Genomic DNA, 26,447 nt, shown 5'->3' on the forward strand with positions numbered 1-26,447 from the left:
TGTCTCTCTCTGTGTGCGCGTTCCTCCGCAGCTCCCCGTCTTCCTGACCCGCCTCATGGAGATGAGTTTGAACTGCATTTGCCACAAACAGTTCTGCACTCAAACCTCCATCAGTGAACAGTTCCACATCAGTAAACTTCACCCAGATTGACTTCTAGTTAAAACAGGAATGAATTTCCTGGTTACTGATGGTGTATAGCTTGTTTCTGTACACACACCTCAGCAACAGTACATGTATGTAATGTGAAGCAGCTGGCAGAAAATTTAAAAGTGGCTGGCTGTGTGTGTGTGTGTGTGTGTGTGTGTGTGTGTGTGTGTGTGTGTAGGACGCGTGTTTGATCGATTACGGCAGCAGTTTCAAATGAGAGGTCACGAACTGCAAAAAGCCCCAGAAGGAATGTGTGGGTTCTCTCTCTCTATCTCTCTCTCTCACACACACACACACACACACTAGAGACATGCATTGTTAGAGTGTGCATATGAACACGTCCTCTCACAGACAGACAGACAGACAGACAAACAGACAGACAGACAGACAGACTGACTCACGCCACTCATGCCATTGTTCTCGTTGGCTGCTTAAGTGTATTTTAGATAAATCGCTCAGAGAGTTAAAAAACGTTTCAGAATTGCCAAGAGAACAAAAACTGAAACATCAGCCATGTTTTATTCACGAGCTTCATTTTTTCAAGCCGCCGCGTCACAATCTTTATTTTTGTCTAAGCGAATACTAATTCATTCGTAGGGAAAAATGAGTCCCCACAATCATGAAGCAGCGTTTTAGTTACTTTTGTCTTTGTCTAATCCCGCATGGCCCGGCTGTGTTTTAGAAATGAATTCAGTTCTTCTTTTAGCGCGCTTCGCACAAAAGCCTCGCTCCTTCCTCACACTTTGTCCTCCTTGAATAAACGGAAACAATGAATCGAAAGGGATTCGCTTCGAGTCATTAAACAAAAAGAGGCTTGGATGCTAGCTTTCGGGCCGAGTTATTTATTATTCATGTGTTTTTATGAGGTGACATATCGCAGGGTAAGGAGCGAACTGGATTGGATTGGATTTATTAGCAAAGTATCACGCCGGGATTTTAACTTTGTCCATATCCATCATGTCAGGGATATTTTTAACGGACTGATCCGGAGAGATTACAGCGTATTTTACGGTCTATAAAATGACATAAATCCCGTCAGAATTGTTATAATGGAATTGTAAAGACTGCATCGTATCCTGTGAGGAACAAAGAAGAAAACCCAGCCGGCGTGGAAGTGAGGCGCTTCTGAGTGTTTTATGTAAGTTGTTGAGATCCCAGCAGAAGTAAAGCCTACATATATCTAATGGTACTACGGTCATGTGAACCTTTTCCCCAAATTCTTTCTTCCACATCTCTGCTTTAGCTCTGAATCCGTGACCCGTTGTAAAATTCCAACATTTCTAGCATCTAGCTGCTGTGTCCTGAAGTCAGCTGTGCTATGTGCCCGTGTTGTGAACCTCTTCATCTCCAGATAATAGCCGTAAACTGCCCCAAGGTCCCTTTGAAAGGGTTTTTTTTTTGTATTTACTCCTGAGCTTCGTAGGAATACGGCTTTACGACTTTACACTCAATCCTCCCTATCCTGCGCTCCATCTCAACTCGCCGCACTTCAGCTATGAAATCCAGTATGAGAAGAAAATGTAACAGCTGCTTAGACATATAACGCTGTCAGTATACAGTATAACTGTGCAAGATAAAGCAGATCTTACGGGTGCTGGACAACTAAAATGTGCACTTTTTATTGTAAAAACAAATTAGACTCCGGTGCGGTCGCTCGTACCTGAAGGATTTTTTTTTGCTGCTGAACTAGAAAATGAATCAACACCTTCTGGCCAATCAGAATCCAGAATTCCACAGCGCTGTGGTGAAATGAATAAACAGCCAAATGAATAAATTAATTAAGAACTAAGGAGAGGCGCTACGGTTAAAATCAAATGCAAATGAATCACAATCTAACAAGTGTACAAACGCATTAGTGTCAAATCTGGTAACACTTTCTTTTCTTCTGCTTTTCCTAACCATCTCTCCTCCCATCTCTCTCTCTCTCTCTCTCTCTCTCTCTCTCTCTCTCTCTCCTCCTTTTGACAGCTTGTGTGATCATTGCGAGTGACCTACACTTTTCTTCCCTACTACGTGATTTTTTTCTTCTCCAAATATCACGTCTCTCTTGTCAACACTAAATCAACAATAAAGTACACAAATATGACACCAGAATCTAAAGGTGCTTTGTGTGTGTTCTCATTCTGTGGCCCTCTGGAGCCCCGGTGCTTGCGTTCGGCCTTAATTACTCTCGGGTGCCTGTTCTCATGTCCTAATTAGGGGATGATTAAGAGGCTGACTTCGAAGGCAGTGCAAGTCACCTGACCTGCAGAACGGTTGCCTGGCTGCGTGTCAAATCATGACCGCCTTTTCACCACGCCGTTATTTTTAATCTGAGACACAAAGATGCCCAGCAGATCCATTCTCTTTCATCTCATTTTGCAAAACGAAGAATTTTCCATTTCCTGAAACAAGGGAGGAAACATGGGCACCCGAGTCTGGTCTCTGATGCCACAGTGTGTCTAATTGCTTACTCTGAACTGTGCAAGTGTGGATAATGGCGCTATTTAACAGTTAAATGACTCCATTTAACCACTCTACCTCGTTGCTTTCACCTCCGAGGCACAGGCAATGAACATTGTCTTTACAATTTACTTTTCCATTACACTTAATACTGTACATTACTAACACGTTTATTATAGATATTTTTCACGTTCACGGCAAAATCTCCCTTCAAAGTCTTTATTCTTCATTCTTTTGTACTGATATTCTGAAAGGTAATCCATTAATACCTGGGAAACTCATTAGAAATCATGCAACAGAATGCATTTAGTCCAATCTGATCATTAAGAAGATGCTAATTAGAGTCCATTTACATTTGATATGTATTCATTTTTCTAAAACTAAGCCACAACACACTCTAAACTTTTGTGCTAATTGAAGTATATTTATTTTCTCCTAATGACAGTCTCCTAATGACAGATAAATCTAAGTTGTTATTAATCACGCTAACCTTTCAGCTGAACTTTTGACTTAATTTAATTTTTGTATTATTTATTTATTTATTTTTGCAATTTCTTCTCAGCAACACAGAATTGTATCACGTTTATTTATTTATTTATTTATTTGTCTCTCCCTCACCATGTCGTACTCCACACATTGTTGGTATTATGTTGAAACTAGCTTTCTGACTTGAGTTATAAAATAACCGTACTGGCCACTTGGGTCCAAAAGTTCCCCACCGAGTGTGTTATTTAATATATATTTATATATATTTCAACAGTTATCAAACATTTATTTTTTCAAAAAAGAAATTGCATTTCTTGAACATAAAAGGGCACTAGATCATCCTTGACCTGAGGGCTGTTTGGTGCCGGTAAACTTTCGAGCACGCACAGCTGACTGATTCAAAGTCAAGGCCGCTCGTGACCTTTAATGACCCTACAATAAATAACAAGCCGGATAGCAAGGGTCATGTGAGCAGTGTCCTCCTACACACACACCCACGGAGCATTGATCCATAAAGCCACACATGCACACACACACACACACACACACACAAGAACATGGAATTTGTTGGTGAGGATGTAATAAGTGTATCACTATAGCTATATATATATTTAAAGAGTGAAAAACCATCAATCATTCCATCACTTATATCATAGCCATGTCAATCATATATATCTAACAAAGACCATTAACCCTCAACCACTCAGTTATATAAAATGAGTATGTAAAATAAGTAAATGATCTATCTATCTATCTATCTATCTATCTATCTATCTATCTATCTATCTATCTATCTATCTATCTATCTATCATCTTTTGCCTATTTATACTTGTCGACAAATGACAAATGTGTCCACTACGTATATGTGCTTATTAAGTTAGCACAAATCGCCTTGGACCTCCAGGTTTGGGAATCGATTCTGACCCCGTTCTCTGTGACGGGTTGGTTTCCTGTCCAGTGTCGGCTCCGCCTTGTCCAGCGTTCCCCTGGAATAGACCCTTGGTTCTCCCTGACCCTGTGTATCATAAATGCTACAGAAGGATATTTCTTGTCCCCTTTGTCTCAATACAGTACATAAATTCTAAATAAACTTCCATTAAGCTTCACCATCTTTGTAAAATAACATTTAAAAAGAAGGCAAGTTCTCATTAGGTCTAAGTTCAAAGTCATTTCTTTAAACCTAAACTTCCTTTTCAAACTTTCTATTGTCAAGTGTTCTAGATTCTAGTTAATTCGTTAAGAGATTCTAAATTCATTAAGAGAAATCAAACGCAGCTCCCTTCATCTGCTGAAAATAACACAGATATCATAATCTCTCCCAGTCCTGCAGATCCGTAGCGGTTTCTATTCAAACCCTGAACCTTCCACCGATTCGCTCGACAGAAGTGAAAAATATCAGATGTGAAGTGTTCATAAAAACAACAAAGCGAAAGACAAAATGTCTGCCAAAATCTTTGCCAGTCTTCCTGCTCTCTCAAGCATGTGATCTTCTTCAACTCCTAAACTCTTCAAAGGACCTTTGTTCTTCTGAAACGCCTCTGAAAGATTTATCTGATGGATAGAGCTGATTTCTGTCTTCAAAACTCTTTGAGATAATTGATTACGGTTGGATCAAACATGATTAATCTGCTCACTTTGAAAAAATAAAAAAAAAATCTGTCTGAGTCTGGGATAAACTTTTTATTAAGTGCTAAAATCTGAAGTAAAGAACAATTCAAGGATGTGATGTCCAACTGAGGGAACAAAAAAACATACACCTCCACATACATTGTACAATGTAATTGCATAGTTTAGACTGTGAATGAAAAGAAAATGTGATTCATTGGTCCAGACCACCTTCTTCTATTGTTCCAAGATCCAGTTCTGATGCTTATGTCCTCACTGTAGGAGTTTTTGCTGGTGGTCAGGAGTCAGCATGGGCAAGCTGCAATACACTGTGTCTACTGACGCATTTCTATCAGAGCAAGCATTCAACTTCTTGAGCAATTCGTGCCCTTCTGAGGGATCGGACCAGACCGGATAAGACTTTTCTTCCTATGCTATTTCATCCTATTAGCCTTGGGCATGACCCTGTCACCAGTTCACTACTCATCCTTCCTTGGACCTTCCTTGCTTGCTTTCAGTAAGCACTAACCACTGCATAGCAGAAACACCACAAAAAGAAAATCCACCTCTAAAATCAGCCAATGAGGTGACTGTATGGGCGGAGCTATGTGCTGTTATGCAAACACACACAAAACTGTTGCTCACATGCTAACAATTTAAACAAAAAAGGTTATATTTTATATTTCAAGCACTTATTTCTATTGTTTATGATATTTGTAGATATTATAGTGATTAAAACATCTAATGTATATACATAATTACTGATATGGTGCATTGTTTCCTTGAGGAGACATTAATGTAGCATTTTTGTGCCACATGTCAGTCTCTACTGACTAAATGGGAGAAAAAAAAACGAAAAAAAAAAAAACAAGTGCGACGGTATACGAGGAATAAAACACTTTAGACAGTTTTATTTGTTCTAGGAAAAGAATGAAGTTTGGATTGCAAGCAGTAAATCACTCACTGGTTTATTGGCTTCTTCACTCACCTGATGGATTGAGCAGCCTCCAGGTGATGGACGGATCAGGCCGACCGTTAGCGAGACAGCTAAGGGTGACGTTGCTGCCTTCGTTCACCGTGACGTCATCCGACACTTTGTAAATGTAGGCAGGAACTGCGAAGGAAAAACCAATGAAGTGTAAAGCATCATTATATGCATCATATAAACACGACCATGCAATAATAATAAAGGATTTACAATAAATTTAATACAAAAAATTAGAATAAAAGGTTTTAGCGTATGACCACACAACGCCTCGAGATTTTGACATGACTGTCGTGGATGGAACTGCTTTGCTAGTATAGTAGTGAGCATCAGCACAGACTTCTGCTTCACGTTAGCTGCTTCGAAGAACTTCCATATTCATTTTCCACAGAAAGCTTCAGCACCTGATTAGTAGCAAACTCATTCTCCACTCAGACTAATTTGTCATCTGATATCAGACGGAATCATCTGCATTAATAAAAACTTACCACTGATTTAGCAGCTATATAGTTAATATCAGCCACTTCAGCATGTGCCAGCAAAAAACATGGCAAAGTACTTAGAATCGCAACTGCCTCTGACTCTACATTGTGGAGAGAAGTAAACATACAGTACCATCTGGTTTTAACCACCAGTGACTAGTCTGTTTTTTTTTTGTTTGTTTTGGTGAGTGTTATTTCATCCATTTGTGTTGCTTTACATAACTTTGTAGGATGTTTACTCCTCAGAACATGAATGCAGGGCTCAACTCTTTCTGGAAAAGAATGTCCAGTCCCTTGAAACAAATGAAGGAAGCATGACATGACCCCTTCTCAAGATGATGCTAAGCTATTCAGCACTTTATATCTAGTGTCCAGATGCAGTCGTGGCCTAATGGTTAGAGAGTTTGACTCCTAACCCTAAGGTTGTTGGTTCGAGTCTCGGGCCGGCCACGACTGAGGTGCCCTTGAGCAAGGCACCGCACCCCCCCAAACACTCCCCGGGTGCTTAAATGGCTGCCCACTGTGTGTGTTCACTGCTGAGTGTGTGCACTTTGGATGGGTTAAATGCAGAGAAAGAATTCTGAGTATGGGTCACCGTGCTTAGCCATATGTCACGTCACTGTCACTGTCAGATTGTGCTGATGACAAACCTCAAACTAATGAGTTAAAGCTGACATCATAGTTCATACAATTTTTTGAAAATACAAACAAACAAAAAATGTCCCTAGATCTGCTTTCCTGGGCTGATTAGTGATAGATTTACAGTTATGGCATGTGGCAGACTCCCTGAGCAGCTAAGCAATTGAGGGTTAAGTTCCTAGCTCGGGGGCCCAGCATTGCCAGCTTGGTGGACCTGGGAATCGAACTTATTAGAAGTCCAACTTAAACTTAACCACTGATCTATCACTTCCCCTGGAGTTTAAGGTGTTTGACTACTGATCACGTAGTTCGAATCCCAGGTCCACCAAGCTGCCACTGCTGGGCCCCCGAGCAAAGCCCTTAACCCTCAATTGCTCAGTTGTATACATTAAAATAAAAATGTAAGTCACTCTGAATAAGGGTGTCTGCTAAATGCCAGAAATGTAGGCTACTACATCTCCTTTGTGATAGGACACACCCCATAGTGCTATTGGTAGAAATTTTCTATGCAGCTGAGTACAGTATGTGCACCCCTGACCATCTCACTCATGCTTCTTAAACATCTCATTCAAATTCTATTGACCTTTTGCACTCCTCTGGGGGGGCTTTCCACTGCATTTTAGGTGACACCTGATGGGGACTTGGGTTCATTCACGTAAAAGAGCATTGGTAAGACTGCGCACTGATGCTGCACTCGGAGACTCCAGTTCAGTTTATCTCAAAGGTGTTCAGTAGTATTTAGTCCCAGTCAGAGCTCTGTACATTCTGTGTATGCAGTTTAGAGAAGAATTGAATATCAGCATGACAGTCAGGGGGTGCACATACTTTTGGGAATATAGCAGACCTCGTTCTTGTTTCTCTTTTGACATGCAAAAAAGATTTGACAAGATATTCTGCATTTTGAAACGTTAATGCGTCGACTTTTGTAGCTACGCCGATGACACAGCTCTACTCCATGTGTTTATTAGTAGTCCTATTCTTCCTAAACACTATGACACTCTGCCTGTTTTCTCATGTGGACGAACAGACATGTTCTTCAACTGTATAAAGATAAAGTCCTTCTCGTGTGTATCGGGTCATTCGATCACCCGAGAAACGTTCCTCAAGTTACAACCACACATCACTTTTCATGAGACGCTTGCGCATCTTTTCCTTTCCTTGTTGTTTGTTCGCTAGATCTCGTTGCACAGAAATTTGCATGGAAAAGATCACTAAAAAAACTGCTGAGGCCTTCCAAAACAATGTCGCCTGGAACACAAAGTATGGACTGGCTTCATACTGTCTTCTTCTTCTTTCGGCTTTTCCCTTCGGTCGCCACAGCGAATCATCTCTCCATCTATCCCTATCTTCTGCATCCTCAACACTTGCACCCACTAGCTTCATGTCTTCAGTAATTACATCCATATACCTCCTCTTTGGCCTTCCTCTTTGCCTCCTGCCCGGCAGCTCCATGTCCAACATTCTCCTACCAATATACTCACTCTCCCTCCTCTGAACATGTCCAAACCATCTTAATCTGTCCTCCCTAACTTTGTCCCCCAAACGTCCAACATGAGCTGTCCCTCTGATGTACTCGTTCCTAATCCTGTCCAATCTTGTCACTCCCAAAGAGAACCTCAACATCTTCAGCTCGGCTACCTCTAGCTCCGACTCCTGTAAATAATTTGATTGTTTTTTTATTCTATTTTTCAATTGCTGAATTTTTTTTATTCACATTTTATTTTCTCCCTCGCTGCATTTTACGTGTATGGGAAAACACATACGTAAGGGTTCTTTGTATTGTATCGAGCACAGAACAATAAACACGGCAGCTATAATAAATGGTCATAATAAGCAACAATACGAGGAGAAAGACGGTACAGTGGTGCATATACAGTATGAGGAGAAATATATCTACAGTATACATATGCATATAAAGAATTGTGGTAATTCTTGGTTCTTTATAGGACACAATCCTCACTGAATACTAAGAGCACGGCTGCAGCCCAGAACAAGCTGACATTTTCTACAGTTTCTTTCACTTGTCTAAGCTCGGTGAAGTTTTTTCAGGCAAAGTCAGGGAAGTAGACACATTTCAGAGAAGTCCTTTCCACAAACCCCAGAGAGAACGGGCAACAATGTTATGATCCGTGTCTGACGGGTCGGTAAAGCTCTGGAGTACTCTCAGCAAACACCACATTCCCCTGTGAGACTCACTCCAGAAAAAAAAAACCCAAAAAACTTAAGATACTGAAAACATCATATATTCAAATTCTAATTTTTTTTTGTATAGTGTTTTTAACAATTGACATTGTCTCAAAGCAGCTTGACAGAACATAAACATAAAACAAAAGATTATTATATAGAATAATATAAAGATTAATAGAATACAAAAATTCAAGATTAATATTAGATGTGTTTAAATGCATTTGTATTCATCACCAATGAGTCGTCTGAGGAGACTCGGGCGGCTGTGGGGAGGAAAAACTCCTTTAGAATGGTAAAGGAAGAAACCTTGAGAGGAACCAGACTCAAAGGGGAACCTCATCCTCATATGGGTCACTGGAGAATGTGATTATAAATATACAGTCTGACAAATGTTGTATTGATGAGGAGATTGTTGTCCTCAAAGACCACAAGGAGTTGGTATCTCCATGTGGGGAAGATGTGGCCTAATGGTTAGAGAGTTTGACTCCTAACCCTAAGGTTGTGGGTTCGAGTCTCGGGCCGGCAATACCACGACTGAGGTGCCCTTGAGCAAGGCACCGAAACCCCCCAACTGCTCCCTGGGCACCGCAGCATAAATGGCTGCCCACTGCTCTGGGTGTGTGTTCCCAGTTGTGTATGTTCACTGCTGTGTGTGTGCGCACTTTGGCTGGGTTAAATGCAGAGCACAAATTCTGAGTATGCGTCACCGTACTTAGCCGTATGTCACGTCACTTAATTTTAGTATAGCAGAGTCCAACTGGAGCTGGTAACTGCTCTGATCTCTAGATGCCTCAGAATTCTCACAGTGTCGGCCTCATCTATATATACACTCACCGGCCAGTTTATTAGGTACACCTTACTAGTACTGGTGTGGTCTTCTGCTGCTGTAGCCCATCTGCCTCAAGGTTCGACGTGTTGTGCGTTCAGAGATGCTCTTCTGCCTACCTCGGTTGTAACGAGTGGTTATTTGAGTTACTGTTGCCTTTCTATCAGCTCGAACCAGTCTGCCCATTCTCCTCTGATCTCTGGCATCAACAAGGCATTTGCGCCCACAGAACTGCCGCTCACTGGATATTTTCTCTTTTTCGGACCATTCTCTGTAAACCCTAGAGATGGTTGTGCATGAAAATCCCAGTAGATCAGCAGTTTCTGAAATACTCAGACCAGCCCGTCTGGCACCAACAACCATGCCACGTTCAAAGTCACTTAAATCACCTTTCTTCCCCATTCTGATGCTCGGTTTGAACTGCAGCAGATCGTCTTGACCATGTCTACATGCCTAAATGCATTGAGTTGCTGCCATGTGATTGGCTGATTAGAAATTTGCGTTAACGAGCAGTTCGACAGGTGTACCTAATAAAGTGGCCGGTGAGTGTGTATGTATATATATATATGTATATACTGTATATATATATATACACACACACACACACACACACAAGTCTACGTATTCAAACTGGAATGCTGGAAACATCATGCTCTCAAGTTGACGCTCGCAGCTTTGCGGAAAAGGGGCAGGAATGGGGTGGGGCGGTGCAGGTCATCTTACAGACATCTATTTTATGAGCCTACATTAAGAGATTTATTTTTCAAAACTCTGTCAGATGGGAAACAGCTTATACATCTGTTACCAAAAAAAATATATTAGTGTTCCATTGAGATGATGCAAACCTTCTAAAATTCATACACTAGACATAGTGAATAGTGTGTCATTTGGGACCCAGCTTCTGATTATAACCACCATGTTTCATCAGCGGTTCCTCAGGTTCCTAAACAGTGACAACACTGGCACCATTCTGAAGATTTAAAATGGAAAGTCTGGTTGAACTCTGATGATAAGAAAGTCGTGCATTTTCACTGACGCTTGCAGTGCGTGAATCTGATTTATTCACAAGCAATTTCCTTCCGGAATTGCTTTATTTATTTTTTCTGATTTGTGGATGAAACAGGTAAGCCCTCTCCTTACGGGCAAAGAGGTAAACATTTGAATCGTGGATAAATGGAAGATATAACATGCATTCTGTTGCGTAGCAATATCAGACATGCCAGGCACGAGCAATTAATTTTTTATTTCTCTTTGTATAGCACTGTTAACAATAGACACAAAGCAGATTTGTTCACGGAAATCTGGACATGCATCGATTAAGAAACCTAACAGGCGAGCGAGTGGTAATTGAAATGGTGTGAAGAGGAAACCATGATTTAAAAAGGAACTCCTGGTCTTCTGTTCGAATGTGTTCATGTGTGAACCAGAGTGCTGGATTGACCTCAGGACCGTCCTTAAGATTACAGCAGCAGCATCGTCTCCAGATTCTGCGGACAAACATCTTATGACATCACACGGAGTGTCGTGGAAATTCCAGTCACTATGGTTTACCTCTACAAGACCTTTGCATTCATATTCTAATGAATTTGTGCTCTAATTAAGATGCTATCTGGTTATTTACGAGCGCTTCCGAGGGACGTGTTGTGCCTCATGTCGAGGGCGAAGAAAAGTGATTAAGTGCTTAACGGCGAGCTAAAGAACTCAATAAGATCCTAATTGGAATCTTCTGGCACCAAACCAGGTCAATTATTCCCGTAAAACACCGCTAATCGCTCACAAATGGGATTCGAGCTTTGTTTTTGGCAAACACTGAGATTTTTGGGTTGAGAGAAAACAGCCTGCTAGTGTCAACGCAAGGACGGAGCAAGAAGCAAAAAGCTGAGGTAAGATTTCTATTTATTTTACCAACTTCAGCTTTAAAGAACCTGATAATGTCAAATGACTATTATTATTTGTAGTGGTAACTGTAGTCATAAGCTAGCATTTCTTGTAACAAACAAAAAGGACGAAAAACAAAAAGTAGTTTGTCACAACCCTACAATATATGTAGAGAAAATGAAAGATACAAACTTTAGAGCTTTAGAGCTGAAACCGGAGACTCCTTGAATAAACGTGAACTAAACATCTTATAAACGACTTCATTATATCAACCATTGTTGTAAATCTCTGTGAGGTTCTTGTGCACTGGATGTTTTTAGAAACTTGCATAGTTAGCATAGTCTTGTTTAGCACTAGCATGCACTATGCTAGTCATGCTAGTCTCAGCTTTTTTTCTTTTTTTTTTAATAAATATTATTTAGTGTATAAATACTGTATCTCAGCAGGTATTTATCAGGCGAAGGCGAGATTTAACAAATCAAACCTGTGACGACGGAAGGAGTGAGGTGCATATTTAATGGTAGAAGGGTAGAGTTTCTGCACTGGTCAGCAGTTTAGGTGTGATCAATCACACGCCGTGGGCGTTTAATACATCACAGCGTGCCAGCGCTCGGCTCCATGATGAAGAGCGTCAGGGAGAGGCGAGAGGCGTGATGTGGCATAAAAACGATATGGATCTTTCTTGGAAGTGAGGGTCGGAAAAGAAGTTAGATGCAACTGATGAGTGCACAAACCGGCAGAGAGCTCACTCGATTGCTTGATAATACACGTCCAAGCTTGTTTAACACGTCCTTTAGCACTTAGTTAACTAAGCTGATCACAGTTTTAAAAATAGAGTTTCAATATGACAACATTTTTCATTTCACCTGTTTTGGACAGGATAAGTTGTTACAGTATATCAGACTCGTTAAACTGCTGTTCACGTTACGTGACATTAACTAACCAAATACGCTGCACTGGCTAAGACGTTACATTCATGACTATGCCCGTTGCTTTGTTGGTCTATTGCGTTGGAATTCTTGCGTTGGAATTCTTTCGCCATCCTGGAAAGGGGGGGGGGGATTATAAAATAAATAAAAACAGTTTCCTTACCAAGCTTTAAAGTTCGACACAATTTAGAGCGGAACATATTAGAGAATATGATTTACGATGATTTATGATGATATGAAAACTTTTTTTAAACAATTTTTTCTTGACAAGATATTTCAGAAATAATTCTGAATTGTTTTCAGTATGTTATGGGTTGATATACTGTAGTGTGCATGCGCTAATAGCCATACACCAGCGCTATTATGTTCCCAAACCTAATTTATATTCCATTAGAAACGGTTGAAAAGTATTATGTTGGGTTGAGAAACAAAGTTTTTTGTTTTAATCCCATTTATAAACCTTTTGCTTAAATCTCACACTGATTGTTTAATCAGCTGACGGAAAGCACATTACCCATCACGCCTGATCATCTACCACTCACACTGAACCGTGTAACTGAGAATGCCATGTTTGCACAGATGATGGTGTGTGTGTGTGTGTGTTGCACTGCATTCATGTATCACTCAGTGTGACGATTATGTTCCTGTGTCATCCTTGGGCTTTGAATAACTTTAAAAAAAATCTTTTGCCCACTATTCTTCTTTTTCTGGTGACAGGTGGTTACTGTTTTTTTTTCCCTTTCTATACGTCTCTTTTTTTCTCAGTCTATTTATCTGTCTGTCTTTCTCTGTCCATCTGCCTCTCTGTCTCTCCATGTCCATCATTCTTTTTTTTTTTTGGTCTCTCTATTTCTGGCTGTCTGCATCACTCTGTCTTTGTCACTGTCTGTATCCTTCTCATACTATCTATATTTCTCTCTTGTTGTCATTATGTATCATACAAACGTGGTAGCCTAATGGATAAGGTGTTGGACTGATGATCGGATAGTTGGGAGCTGGAATCCAAGGTCCCCTAATCTGCCACCACTGAGGTCCTGGGTCCCCGAGCAAGGCCCTTAACCCTCGATTGCTCAGTTGTATAAAAATGTGATAACATGTAAGTGGCTCTACATAAGAGCGATGGCAGGTGCTGCAAATGTAAATTATTCTGCCTCTTGCATCTCTCCTAATTTCTCTCTCACTCATACACACACAGAACTTTGCATTTACTGAACGAGTCTTTCCTTTTTTAAACTCATCCTACAAAAGCTTTTTATGCTGCTTGGTTTTTACATACCTTTGGCTGTCACCAGTCAAATCTTTCTCTCTGTCGCTCTCAGACACACGTTCATATTTGCAAAAACTCATGGCCTTGTGTACTTTCTCTTTTTTCTCTCTCGCCAACCCACTCTCATCACCTGACTGTTATGTGATATAACAGGAAACAGGAATAAGGTAGGTTTGGATAGCTGTATTCAGTGTTAGGGTTTACTGAGTGGTTGTAGTGGTAAGTGGGGTTAGAGTGGATGGATGGTTGGTTGGTTGGTTATGGTGGTAGGCATGGTTAGAGGGGATGGGTGGTTATAGTGGTAGGTGGGGTTTGAGTGGATGGATGGGTGGTTGGTTATGGTGGTAGGCATGGTTAGAGGGGATGGGTGGTAATAGTAGTAGGTGGGGTTCAGTGGATAGGTATTTATTGTGGCAGATGGGGTTAGAGTGGATGGATGGGTGGTTGGTTATGGTGGTAGGCGTGGTTAGAGGGGATGGGTAATTATAGAGGTAGGTGGGGATGGATGGGTGATTGGTTATGGTGGGAGGTGGAGTTACAGTGGATGGATGGGTGGTTATAGTTGTAGGTGGGGTTAGAGTGGATGGATGGGTGGTTGGTTATGGTGGTAGGTGGGGTTAGAGTGGATGGATGGGTGATTGGTTATGGTGGTAGGTGGGGTTAGAGTGGATGGATGGGTGGTTGGTTATGGTGGTAGGTGGGGTTAGAGTGGATGGATGGGTGGTTGGTTATGGTGGTAGGTTGGGTTAGAGGGGATGGATGGGTGGTTATAGTGGCAGGTGGGGTTAGAGTGGATGGATGGGTGGTTGGTTATGGTGGTAGGTGGGGTTAGAGTGGATGGATGGGTGGTTGGTTATAGTGGTAGGTGGGGTTAGAGTGGATGGATGGGTGGTTATAGTGGTAGGTGGGGTTAGAGTGGATGGATGGGTGGTTATAGTGGTAGGTGGGGTTAGAGTGGATGGATGGGTGGTTGGTTATGGTGGTAGGTGGAGTTAGGGTGGATGGATGGGTGGTTATAGTGGTAGGTGGGGTTAGAGTGGATGGATGGGTGGTTGGTTATAGTGGTAGGTGGGGTTAGAGTGGATGGATGGGTGGTTGGTTATGGTGGTAAGTGGGGTTAGAGTGGATGGATGGGTGGTTGGTTATAGTGGTAGGTGGGGTTAGAGTGGATGGATGGGTGGTTGGTTATGGTGGTAAGTGGGGTTTGGGTGGATGGATGGGTGGTTATAGTGGTAGGTGGGGTTAGAGTGGATGGATGGATGGGTGGTTATAGTGGTAGGTGGGGTTAGAGTGGATGGATGGGTGGTTGGTTATAGTGGTAGGTGGGGTTAGAGTGGATGGATGGGTGGTTGGTTATGGTGGTAAGTGGGGTTAGAGTGGATGGATGGGTGGTTGGTTATAGTGGTAGGTGGGGTTAGGGTGAGCAGATATTTTTGGCGGTAGGGCGGGGTTAAGGATTTTTTAATACTTAGATATTTATGGTGGTACAATGAAGAATTAAAGATTTGTCAAAAAGAGGGATGAAGAAAGAGGAGAGAGTGAGAGTGGAAATGACTGAAATGTAGAACAAAGATGATTCTTTGGACAGTTAATGTTTTTTTAGCTTTGAAAGATTGCTAAATGTTTCCTGAGAATAAAGGACGAACTGCATAGCTTTCGTAATAAAATCTCTTTTTCCCTAAGCATGCGGAGAGAGAAAGACATATAGACAGACATGTTTACTCCACTTTCCGCTGCCGTAAGCACCTTTTTATTTAATTTGACAGGAAAAAAACATTTGCATTGAAGTCTCAGAACCAGTTGCTTATATTGGGTGTCAGCGCTGATGATGCATTGGGTCTGATCCCGAGAGAACAGGAAGAGAAACTGGATTAGAACTCTTACAAGATCAACGAAAAGCATCTTCGTCAGCAAAAATTCAAACCCACACTGTAATAAAAAACAAAAACAAACAGGACGAAATTTATAATAATAAAAAAAGTTAGTGGTTTGTATTTTTCAAGCTAACTAAGCTAAAAAAATGTAATCAAAAGCAGTAATGAGCACGGCATAGCTCGAAGTGAGGGTAGCGATCCACTCAACAGGAGTTAAAAATATTATATATTTATTCAATTTCACATCACTGGACGAATCGGTGAACAAAATTGAACAGATATTTTTTGTGAAAGGAATCAAATGATTTGAGTCACTAGGATGAATTGAAATTACCGCCTCTTTTATGTAGCTAGTAAGTAGCTAGCCTCTGCTTAGATGAGAAAATTTGCATAAATGCATGTGATTGGATAAACCATAACATGACACTCCCGCTATGGGTGGAGCCTGCTACAACAAAACATTTCTCTTTAGCTAACACCAATGACAACACTTGCTTCGTGGATGTTCCACAGCATTAAATATAACAATAAACAAATAAACGCTACAACTTCTGAATTCCGCATCTCCGAAAGCATCCCTTATTTCTGTAAGCTGTATCGCATGGCCCAGAAATCAGCTTTTATTGCAGTATAATTAAATGCATCACACAGATTAAAGATAATTAGTTTTGTCAGAGTCAAAGTGGTTATGCATGTTTGATCAGGTCTTGCGTTCCTCCACGCTTGCAGTTGTCCCTCTGGCTTGGACTTTTGACCCCAAGAAAGGCCCCCAAGCCTAAATGTTTAAAGAGTTGCTGCTAATTAGCACTAACATGAAGCTAATCAGCTCAATGAGGTCACAGCACCGAATGGCTCTGGGAAACCGAGAGAGAGAGGCGCTTAAAGTTGCACACAAGTTTGTGTGTGTGTGTGTGTGTTTGTGTGTGAGTGAGTGAGTGAGAGAGAGAGTGTAGAAAGATCTAACATACAGTACATACATATTATATATATATATATATATATATATATATATATATATATATATATATATATATATATATATATGAAACATAATAAGAATAAAAAACATAAAGAAAGAATGAAAGAAAGAAATTCCCCATAGAGAACAAAGAAAGGGAGAGAGATGAGGTTATCTATATAAGTATATATATTGTATATGTGAAGAATAAAGAGAGGGAGGAAATAAATACGGATAGGGAACTAAGGGAGGTAATAAAAAAAGAATAAGTGATAATAAAAAGAATAATGATGAGGTAAAAAAAGAGAGAGAGAGACAGAGAAATAGAGAGAATGAATAAAGGAAGATGACGAAAGCAATACAAAAGAAGCAGACAGATTCTGGAGGGAGAGGGAAAGAGAGAAGAAAGAGACACGGTAAGAGAGCCATGTACTTAAGAGAGGGAAAGAAGGAACAGGACAGAAGGACAGTTTGCTCTCCCTGGACACCCAATTTGACCTCTTGCTCTGAACCACCACTCCGACATGCCCTCACCACCATTCTGACCCCTGACCCCAAGCACCACTCTCACCTGCCCTCATCACCACTCTGACCCTGGTAGAGGTGTGATGGAGAATGTCATCAGTACAAGGTCACAAGGGGTCATCAAGTCTGTGTACATGCACACAGCTGTCACACCAGGGATTGATTCATCCAGAATCGATTCACACAGAGTCGATTCATCCTGAGTTGATACATTCTCATTTTAGACATTGGAAACCTAATTGGTTCTCTAATGGATCCAGAGAACACACAATATGAATCAATGATCCTGATTCTTTTCAATTAGATTTTGTGCACTGAATTCTGCAACCTACTTATTATGAATCCTGAAAACAGATTCTAGAAATTCTGATTTTTCCACTGGGTTTAACACTGAGCACGTTTGCTGCAGTTCGAATCTTTTCATGAATCCATGATCTGATTCTATATATCTTTGGTTTTTAAACATTGCATGTCTGATCTTAAACCTGCCACAGGTGTTTTTTTTTTTTTTTTTTTTTAATCTCCTGGGCACAAAACGTTAGCTAACCTGCTATTTAAGCAACTATTATCCTGTATGAAACCCAAGGACACAGAGTAATGTAACCGTAACTATTGAATCAATTTAACCAAATGATTCGTCTGTTCCTTTGATTCGTAAAAAACGAGTCTGTGATGTGTGAAGGAACGTTGCCATAGTAACTACCTGCATATCTCAGAAAAGGGTAAAGGGTGAGTATGAATCAAAGCAAACAATGCGATCAAGCCAAACAAGGCAGTGAGTTGTGGGAATTTCATAGCTGTTAAGTTACATCACTTTCACGTTGAAAACAATATCTTCTGATTTCAAGCCTGGAGATCTTGAGCTTGGGTTACAGATTGTGTGGATTTTCACATGTTCTCACAATGGCGTGGTTGGTTTCCTTCACAGATGTCCAGTTTCCACCCAGTATGCTAAATCTCCATAGTCTGAAGTATCCAGGGCGTATTTCCCTCCCCACCACAACCCTGAGAGAGATCCCGTGAATGTTTGCATACCTTTCTGTTTTTTACTTTATATGTCCCTGTTGTGGAAGTAGCCGTAGCTCTGAAGTACTAATGAGATGGTTGAGAGTCCAAATCACAGCACCGCCAAGCCGCCACTGTTAATCCCTTAGCCTTCAAATGCTCATCTTTTGGAAATTATTTTGCAAAATGCATACAATTCTTGTTTTTTTTCTAACACCGTGTCCGGACCCATTGTATTTTTCCACCGGGGCTTCAGTAGCTACTGCTGATGGGACAATATAATGAGTGCCAACGGAAAAAAGAGACACGATCTTTAAAATAAATAAATAAATAAAATCTGGTTAAAAATGATCAGGATTGAAAAAAGTAAATACGCCTCGTTTCAATTCGGTATAACGAAGCATCCATTAAATGCCAAATTGACAAAGAGATCGAACAACAATAAGCGAAGCTCTTTCCCCTGGAATAAATAACGTTCCCTCAAGGCCAAAATCTGAGCTTATTAAATCGAAACATGGCGAATCTTCAATCAGATGATTGAGGACATACATAAACGAGTCCAATTAGCGGTTTGTGAGAAATGCTCAGCAAGAGCATGCTGTGTTCCTGAGGAAATATTATTGTAACTGCTGTTTTCAAACATTCAATTCATCCGCATTTGTGTAAAAACAATCAGATGGTTCTTCAATTCATTATATGATTTTGAACCATTGAGAATGAACTCACTATCTGGAGTAAACATTAGACCAGATTTCTGCAAAATATTGGATGCCTCATAAAGTTGACTATTGGTCTTGAAAATATAGTAGGGCTTAAATCCTATCACAAATATTTAAAAAGAAAAAATAAATATCTTTTTTTTTCTCAGGGGGATGGTATGAGGCAAGGCTCCAGTTTAAGACCAATTAAATTTACACTTTGATTATATATATTTTGTTATTTCTCTCTTTTTATTGATTGGATTATTAAAATTTTTATTTTCTCCTCTGGGATAAATGCTTTCCATCTGAACCTTTAAACAAATGGAGGTTTGAAAAAATTCAGGTTTGTATTTTCTAACATATTTTTGTTGTGTAAGTTTGTATAGAACAGGGGCCTTTATTATCGCCACATGTACATTACAGCACAGTGGAATTCTTTTCTTCACATACCCCAACTGAGCAGGTTGGGGTCAGAGTGCAGGGGCAGCTATGATACAGCGCCCCTGCAGCAGGGAGGGTTGAGGGCCTTGCTCAAGGGCCCAGTAGTGGCAGCTTGGCTGTACTGGGCCTTGAACCCCGGTCCTCTGATCAACAACCCAGAGCCTTAACCAAATGCCCCAGCCCTAGCCCATCTTCTTTCATACTTCAGGAGCTAAGAGGGATATAACTGCAAAGAAGGAATAAAATATTGTGAGTATATACCGTGGATTATATCATGATTTTGTGGAAGAGTTTAATAAGGATAATACTTATAGTTTTGTGCATAAACCAAAGACATCCAGCTTCAACAAGGTCATACAACTCAAACTACAGGAAAAAAAAACACCACCACTAGTAAGAATCCAGAAATTTCCATTTTAAGAATTGACTGAATAAAAAAAAAAAAAATGTGAAAAGTAAACAGATTTCGTTTGGACGGCTTCACATATAGCGATGACTCAGCTGTTATTTATTCTTATTCTCATCCAAAATACTTCACATATTTTATGCGAAAATTGTGAACGGCTATCAGCCAAACTTTCACACAGCCCTGAAGATCCTGGCACAGTGTTTCCTCTTTACCCATATGCTAACAAACACTTCTTTGTGGATTTATTTTTCTTCTCGTACAAAAACGCTTCACTTACAGCACCTTTCCCTTCGTCTTTTGCCTTTTTTCCAGGCAAATCTTTCACGGTTTGTGTGCATAACTATCAACATAATGCAAATGTATGACTCTCATCATTCCACAATACCTCCAATTCTTGATGCATGACATATGGCTCTCTTCAGGAAATGGCTTTAATTTATTCATCGCATAACAAACAAAAACAAACAACAAAAACCAGGGGCCCACGGTGTGGAGGTGAGATTTGAATTTGGCTGGCTCTTGGAGAAGCAGGAGAGATTTCATTTCTATTCAGGGGGTTTGGGTGATTAATGGAGCTAATAACGACAGGAATAACAAGAAGATGGAAATAAATGAAAACGAGAATCTCTTTAAAGCTGGTTTCAGATTTCACTCACAGCTGAAAGTTTAGAAGAAAACTAACACTTTGCTTGAATTTGCTGCACCATAGCATCGGTTTCCAGATATATTTTCTTCATCAAGGCTAAAACAAACAAGGTCACTTTCATTATGCTAGCATTCCCCACTACTAAAGCAAATCAAAACGATTTAAATCATTTGCTGATTCATGTCCTGTACCAGTCATATATGACGTCCTATTTAAACGTCCCGCCCCTGGGGCCAAGTGGAATGTTCCGGAAAACATACTCGCCATCTTTTTATTACTTATTTACTTATCTGATGTCAAATTTTGCTTGAGGTTGCTAGACAAGCTCACTAACAATAGGTAAGCCACATTTTAGCTAGCTAGCTGGTATTAGATAAACCGTTTTAGTGACGTCATAAGCTCACTCTCTCACTCTTACTCATCTTCTACCGCTTATCCGAACTACCTCGGTCACGGGGAGCCTGTGCCTATCTCAGGCGTCATCGGGCATCAAGGCAGGATACACCCTGGACGGAGTGCCAACCCATCGCAGGGCACACACACTCTCATTCACTCACACAATCACACACTACGGACAATTTTCCAGAGATGCCAATCAACCTACCATGCATGTCTTTGGACCGGGGGAGTAAACCGGATTACCCGGAGGAAACCCCTGAGGCACGGGGAGAACATGCAAACTCCACACACACAAGGCGGAGGCGGGAATCGAAACCCCAACCCTGGAGGTGTGAGGCGAACATGCTAACCACTAAGCCACTGTCCCCTCCGTCATAAGCCTGAATTAGCAATTAATCCATCTTACAAGAAACGTTTCTGCTCCGCACTCCAAACATGTTTACCTGTAAATATTCCTAGATATTTTATGCTAATGTTGGGGCTGCTGTCACTGTTGAAGCTAGCAATTTTGCTAGATTAACCTTTGCAATGTTACAGTTGTATTTAGGGGAATGTTTTTAAACAATCAGTTTAAGGGATAAGGGTCAGGTTTTGCAGTCACTATTTTCAATCCAATTTTATTATTATCCTCATTTGGGTGACAGAGAGTGTGATTATAAATTATTATAATCATTGGAGAGTGTGACTATAAATAATGTCTTTCTACCGTCATAAACAGTCAACTGGAGTTCCTGGAGCTCCTGAGCGACTCATAAATGAACTCATCTGAGTCATCACTGATTCAACACTAACTCCTCAGTGCCAAAGCCTTAAATACTCAATGATGTGGTTGTCATCTTCTCTTTGAATGTCAATCTGAATCATGACGCGGAATCCCACTTTATTCAAACCACATTCCTCATTATACAGTAGTGGTGAAGTGGTAAAGACACTAGTAGAAACACCGGACTCAATGCATCAGCTCTTTGGATGCTGTTATACTGAGTTATGGTAAACTAGCAAGAAAAACAAGGTGACATGTTGCGAGACAAATGACAACAGCATTGAAGGAAGCTGGTGTTAGCCTGGAAGCTGATACTTCACAAAATGAACTCTTTGTGTACAGATGAAGATGTGATAAACCTGAAGCACTAAAGCACCGCTGCTTCGCTGAGATGTAGACCAACTGGACAAAGACGTTTTTCGAGTTTTATTACAAAATGAATCTTTGAGGCCCGTTAAGCTCAGATATAAACGATGTGCTAAATTCGAGTCTTGATTTTTCATCGCCTCATGTTGACCCTCTTTTCATCTCTTTCTCTCTCTCTCTCACTCGTTTCATTTCAGTTCAGTGGCTTTTACTGGCATGCCTGTTTTATTGCAGAAGTATCGCCAAAGCAATTACACACTGATGGCATGCATAAAAGCGATTGAATAACACCAGTAATAAAGATAAAACATGTAGAACTGCCATATCTTCATATCACAGACTTCATATCACTGCTCCATTCATTCCCTATACGAGAGACAGGAATTTTATAATAAAATCATAGAACCATAATGTACTTGTTCATGTCACGCTCAGACTCTTCAATAACAGAGCAACGTTTCATCATATCATTAGTTATAACATGTCGGCTAGGGCATGTAGGGTTTTGTGAACACTGCCTATCCCCCCCCCCCCCCCCTCATTCATTTAAATATGTAATATAACATCATATTGTTCTAGAGATTAGTCATTTTTATAAACATTGATAAATACATACAATACGATAAATGACAATAATGCATTTGATATTAACATTAGCAATTGCAGCTACCGTTCTAGAAAATAAATCAACAACCTTGTAGAATGTTCTACAGTACAGTACATATTAAGCATAGCTCTGTGTATTGCAGGAACTCTGACCGGCACGTGCTAGATTTGGTCATTTGCTTTTCATCTGCAGCACGCTGGAGCCATATCAACTGAGAACATTTGGTGTAGGGAAGTCATTACTGAGAGTAGTTCAGGTCTCTCTGTCTTTTTCTCCCTCCATCAAGTCTCTCTCTCTCTCGTTCGATGCATTATGCATTAGCTCCATTCCTCGGTCCCCTCGTGTGCAGTAAAGATTGAAACAAACAGTTGACCTGGAGCCGTGACGACTCAGAGCTCTTTACCCATCCACCCCAAGGCCCTTTTTCAGAAGAAGCCTAATTGTTTCTCTATTTGGCTGCGCTTCTTGCCGCCTCACAACACACACACAGGCTTTTCCCAGAGCAACGCAAACACACCATCGTTCCGTTGTCAGGTTGTGTTGTCACGATGCCGTGCTGTGAAACAGATGTTCCAGCAGGAAAGGGCTGATGTGGGGCATGGCATCACACTCTGGCACCGCGTACGTCTTCGACAATTAATGTGCCATGCTGTGAGCTCTTCAGGATGGCTCATTGTGTGTGTGTGTTGTGTTGTGGTTTCACAGTTTGTTAGAAATCAAAGTTCTCGATATGTACACAGAGGTGTATCAGGGTGTGCTTGGTACTTTAATGCTAGAAAGCGGTGTGTGTGCACGAGACGTTTCTTCAGCTCCCCACTCCCAACCTTAGTTCGTACTTGCAGATAGAGCCTCTGTACTGTTTGACACGCTGTTAAATATATGACTTACATCTCTGGTTTTGTCTTATCCTGTCACATGCATGTGTATAGAGATGAAGAATTGTGAAAAAAATAAAAACTGGGAAGGAAGTAGAGATTGTTGGAGTCTGCAAATCAGAGAAGGAATCATAAAAGACGAACAAAACACACAAAAGGAAAATCCAACAACTAATTATCTCACTGATTGGTGCACTGTTTCATTTGTTTAGTGCCATCTTTGGCGGAGATGGATCTCAAAAAGGGCAATCGTTACAAACAAAAAGTGTGCTTAAATATTAGTGGCCTGTTCTCTTTTTCTAACGCCTCTCTCTCTCTCCCTCTTTTTTCTCCTCTCATCTGATGAGCACTCACACATCGATTATAGCCATCCTCTATCTGAGTTCAGCTTTTAATTAGTCTCCTCTCCATGCCCTTGATTGGATGGGTCTGATCAAATCGGGGCAGGGGGTGGGGGGTGGTTTATTTGGCGGGGTGGGTCAGTGCTGGCATCAATAACTGCCTCATGTCAACCAGAACACACATACAGCCTCCACAACCTTCCCAACATATACAATGTCATAGGAAAAGACCATGATCCCCTTGTAACAAGAACTAACTTTTAGAGCTATTTATAATTATATATATGTAGCATCACAGAATTTAAGTTAAGTTGTCTTACGCTACACTCATAATCAGTGGCGGAGCCAGAAGGGTGTCCGGGGTGGCACTGAACACCCCTGACATCTGATTGGCCATCCCAGGTGCCACCCCGAATTTTCTATTTGATAGCATTGGAAGTTTGATGCTGATTGACATCTCATTTCACCTATCAAAAGAAGTCTTCGTTTGACGTTTGGTCACGGCGCAGCTCAACATTTCAAATCCATCAATCAATGACAAGAAAGAGTTGAGAGGTAGAGAAGAATACTGTAACAGTCTAATACTAAAACATCAAATTTCGGTACGTTTTGAGATTAAACATCAGGATTTAGTTTTCCAGAAAAATATTTCGAAAGTTACGTCGCTAAATAAATTGACACTATTAACAGATTAATCAGACAAGAGAGATTGGTTCGTTCCCCAGTTTAGCCATAATATACATTACGTTGACATTTGTGCTAGTTGCCTTGGCCACCCCCTGGCCACCACATGTATAAAACTCTAGTTCCGCCACTGCTCATAATGGCTTACCAGAACCCTCAGCTTCATACAGGGGGGCATGGTGGCTTAGTGGTTAGCAGGTTTGCCTCACACATCTGGGGCTGAGAGTTCGATTCCTGTCTCCACCCTGTGTGTACGGTTTGATTCCTGCCACCACTCCTGCCTGCTTGGTACTCTATGGGGCTTGGATTCCTATATCGACTCTGTGTACATGTGCATCACCCTGTGCTTCAGGTGTTTCCTCCTGATACACTTATTTCCTCCTAAAGTCTTTTCGACAATCTCTAAATTGTCTGTAGTGTCTCTAAATTGACAAACTCTAAGTCGTCTGCAGTTTGTGTGATTTTTCCCCTGTGATGAGTTGACATCCTGAGTTAGCCTTATGACACCAATTGGTCCAATCAGTGTCTAATAGTCTTGCAGAGAAACCGCCTTTGAAATCCGGATTGTATTGAGGTCATCATCGGTATGAACCTTGATGACTTGATTAGGATAGTAAGACATCTCCACCTTAGTCACATACCACTCCACCTCTCTGAAATACATCCTCTGAGATGTCCAGCATGGTCTGTGGCAATTTTATCTTGAGAAGATTTTGGGCAAAAAAATTCCCTGGAAGACATGAATAGGACCTTTCGCTTTAACTGACTTAACTCCGACTAGTGACTTAATATATCCTCATTTGTATGGCAGAGGAGTCAGGGGACTGGGAATACGTCGCAATCCATTTCCTCACAAAGTAACCCGTCTCACCTCTTACTATTCAGCAATCAACTCTAAGAACAGCGAGGCTGTTTACAACAGTAGAGGTGTCAGAAATATCACATTACGCTGATGATCTGCTTCACTACACTGCGATCATAATGAACGCAAATGATGTGTCCATGTTCGCAAGGTCATTTTGGGTGGGAAGTACCAGCATAAATATTTATTCGTGATGAGGGCTAAACATCAAAAGGGACTAATGCTCTGTTCACTCTGCAGCCATCAGGGACATTATCTCTTCGCTTTAGTGAGCAAGACGGCATGATGGGTAATGAATACTGCATGTACGTTCTCAGTGGTGGGGCCAAATCAGTGCTGGATGTTTACCACTGACGCCTGGCTGCAGAGAGATCAGCTTTGGTAATGTTTATACATACCGAGTGCAAAATCGACATGCCAGTGTGTCCATGGATCACTGCATTCAAACACACACACACACACACGGTTGGTTGTATTCAGAGTCTGAAACTTAAGATAAAAGGTTAATATCAGTATTAAAGTGAGAAAAGTTTGTTTTATTCAGAGCCGGGTTATGCAATTCCTAAAACTATCCATGCGTGTATTTATAATCATTTAATATCTTTTTGTAAAAGTGAGTGAGTGAGTGACATACGGCTAAGTACGGTGACCCATACTCAGAATTTGTTCTCTGCATTTAACCCATCCAAAGAGCACACACACAGCAGTGAACACACACACACACACCGTGAACACACACCCGGAGCAGTGGGCAGCCATTTATGCTGCGGCGCCCGGGGAGCAATTATGGGGGGTTCGATGCCTTGCTCAAGGGCACCTCAGTCATGGTATTGCTGGCCCAAGACTCGAACCCACAACATTAAGGTTAGGATTGAAACTCTCTAACCATTAGGCCACGACTTCCCCAGTGTGAAATCCTAAAAAGCTGTGAAATCCTAAATTGTGCATGGAATGTACAGAACATAGGCTATTTTATTTATCATAAATGATGGTGTCTGTTTGGATGCGGATCATCATAATCTAAATGCTGTTACTACACAAAACGCGGTTGTAGCTGCGTCTCTACATTACTACGATAGAAAAGAGGTGTTATTTGTGTAGTAACAGCGTTTAGCT

The 26,447-nt window shown here is 40.9% G+C and overlaps 1 protein-coding gene across 2 annotated transcripts in view; it reads right to left on the bottom strand.

Annotated features, from left to right (window-relative positions):
- lsamp (limbic system associated membrane protein) overlaps nucleotides 1-26,447 on the bottom strand; it is a 631,545-nt gene that overhangs the window by 16,359 nt on the left and 588,739 nt on the right. For both annotated transcript variants that reach the window (XM_060887892.1, XM_060887891.1), the window contains one exon: nucleotides 5,671-5,796. In XM_060887892.1, coding sequence (XP_060743875.1) covers nucleotides 5,671-5,796 — 126 coding nt within the window. The remainder of the gene's footprint in view (nucleotides 1-5,670; nucleotides 5,797-26,447) is intronic.

The sequence above is a fragment of the Tachysurus vachellii genome, chromosome 15 (assembly GCF_030014155.1).
Source record: "Tachysurus vachellii isolate PV-2020 chromosome 15, HZAU_Pvac_v1, whole genome shotgun sequence".
Taxonomy (NCBI): domain Eukaryota; kingdom Metazoa; phylum Chordata; class Actinopteri; order Siluriformes; family Bagridae; genus Tachysurus; species Tachysurus vachellii.